Source organism: Hyposmocoma kahamanoa, unplaced genomic scaffold (genome assembly GCF_003589595.1).
Source record: "Hyposmocoma kahamanoa isolate Upper Pololo Valley unplaced genomic scaffold, ASM358959v1 92, whole genome shotgun sequence".
NCBI lineage: Eukaryota > Metazoa > Arthropoda > Insecta > Lepidoptera > Cosmopterigidae > Hyposmocoma > Hyposmocoma kahamanoa.
This window is the reverse complement of record NW_020654748.1, coordinates 5,439,472-5,441,257: the sequence shown is the minus strand read 5'-3', so window position 1 is coordinate 5,441,257 and position 1,786 is coordinate 5,439,472. Positions and strand designations below refer to the sequence as shown.

General features: G+C 37.3%; 1 protein-coding gene across 1 annotated transcript; it reads right to left on the bottom strand.

The window, feature by feature from the left end:
- Positions 1–605: 605 nt before the first annotated feature.
- LOC113236570 (THUMP domain-containing protein 1 homolog) lies at positions 606–1,786 on the bottom strand. Its single transcript, XM_026472706.1, has one exon. The coding sequence runs from the start codon at positions 1,657–1,659 to the stop codon at positions 796–798; it is 864 nt and encodes a 287-aa protein (XP_026328491.1). The 5' UTR covers positions 1,660–1,786; the 3' UTR covers positions 606–795.

The following is a 1,786-nucleotide window of genomic DNA, read 5'->3' as shown; positions in this document are numbered from 1 at the left end:
CTGGAGGCGATTTTCGAACAAAAATGTGTAGTCTTATGTGCCGTTGTCCGTACATGTTCGAGTTTTGCCGGTATTATCTAATTGTTATATTTACACAATATTTTCTATAAATAAATATTATGTACCAGTAGTAAATGCAGCGCAAATAAATAAAACCACAGCAGCTGAGTAAATACGACGAAAACCATATAAAATCGTAATTTAATTTTAAATCATAACCTGTTTTATTTTTAAAAATAGTAGTTTCACAAACACACATACTAAATCTATGGGCACCACGACAATTGTGCGAAAAATTTACCACTGGCGCCATCTATCGTTGACAGTCCATATTACTACAAAAGCAAAGGAACTGGGAAGTATTCCTCCAAAAGGTAGCACGACTGGTTGGCGCGCGCTGGTGGCAAGCCTGATAAGTACACAGCCTAAGTCTTATGTAATGTTGTGTTGATATAAACACTTATAGTATATATACTGATATTACACAACTTATTAGGTACTTACTTCCTCCGCTCACTTACATAACCATTATTGATTCATTGTGTAACCATATTAAATAAACATCAGAAACCAATTAGGGAATTAAAAATACACTTTGAAATTTTCTTCACATGTATATTTAAAATGAAAAAGTAAATGGAAAAATTTAAATACACTTAGGTAAAATTTGGTGCAAAAGTTGGTATTGGGGCCAGATACAATTTGGTGCAAATGTTGGTATTGGGGCCCTAGGTTTACAACCTAGACAATGAGTAAAGCTTAAATTACGTGGAATAAAATCTGAGATAAAAACACTTATTGATCATCAGTGTGACCATCAGGGTCCACAGTACCACTCTTAAATTTCTTAGCTTGTGTACCCTCTGAATCATTGGTAGATTCTTCCTTACATAGCTCATGTAAATTATACTTCTTATAAGTAAAATAATTGTCCACAATGCTTAATAAACAAATGCCTTTTATGATTTCCACTATTATACAGAGCCTCGGATTCTTCAAGTCGGCCTTGTTGTCGCCGTTCTTGAGAACAACAAGTTCTGCAAGCTCCTTTATTATCAGGTCCCGAGAAACACTGCTGTTGAATCTCTTGTTAAAGATCACAGCAAACGTAGAGGGCTCCTTCAAGAAGTACTTGTCAAACAAATTGCCAGCACACTCCATTATATCAGGCAAGTTAGCTTTGCAAGTTGCCATGATAGGGAGTAAGCGCATGACATGTCGAGTCTTCTGTATTTTGGTAGTAGACAGATCTTTGATGATGGCAGCAGTCAGTTCTTCTGGACACGGCAAGTTGGTCTTTATAAAGATGCAGTTCGAAGCGCCTGTCTCTACAACTTGAAACCTTTTGTGCTTGAGTGACTTTTGTGAATTTCTCTTCATGGAATCAACCTCGCGCTTCAGCAAGTCTCCTATGTCAGTCTCCTCTTCGGATTCACTGTCTGACTTATCTTCTTTTATGGTGGGTGCAGTGGGGACGTCTCTTTCGAGGTTTGGATATAAAATTCCTGTGTATTCATTCAGCAGGTTGTACACTTCTTTGACGCAGTCCTTCTCCCTAAAGTTACACGTGCAAAAGAATCCTCTGAAGCCGGATTCTAAGAAATATTTGTTTCTACGCTTGCGAAAGTAGAACTTTTTCTTCTTCCTCGTGTCACCCATTTTGACGTATAGTTAGCAAACTTGGTGCTGGTACAGTTGACGCCCGAAGGGTATGATATAACAGATATTATTACGTATCGAATTGAATAATTAAGAATTCATTATAACACAACCCAGTCCAACAACA

Excerpts from the sequence above, each read along its gene's own strand:
- LOC113236570 (XM_026472706.1), bottom strand. The coding sequence starts at position 1,659 with ATGGGTGACACGAGGAAGAAGAAAAAGTTCTACTTTCGCAAGCGTAGA.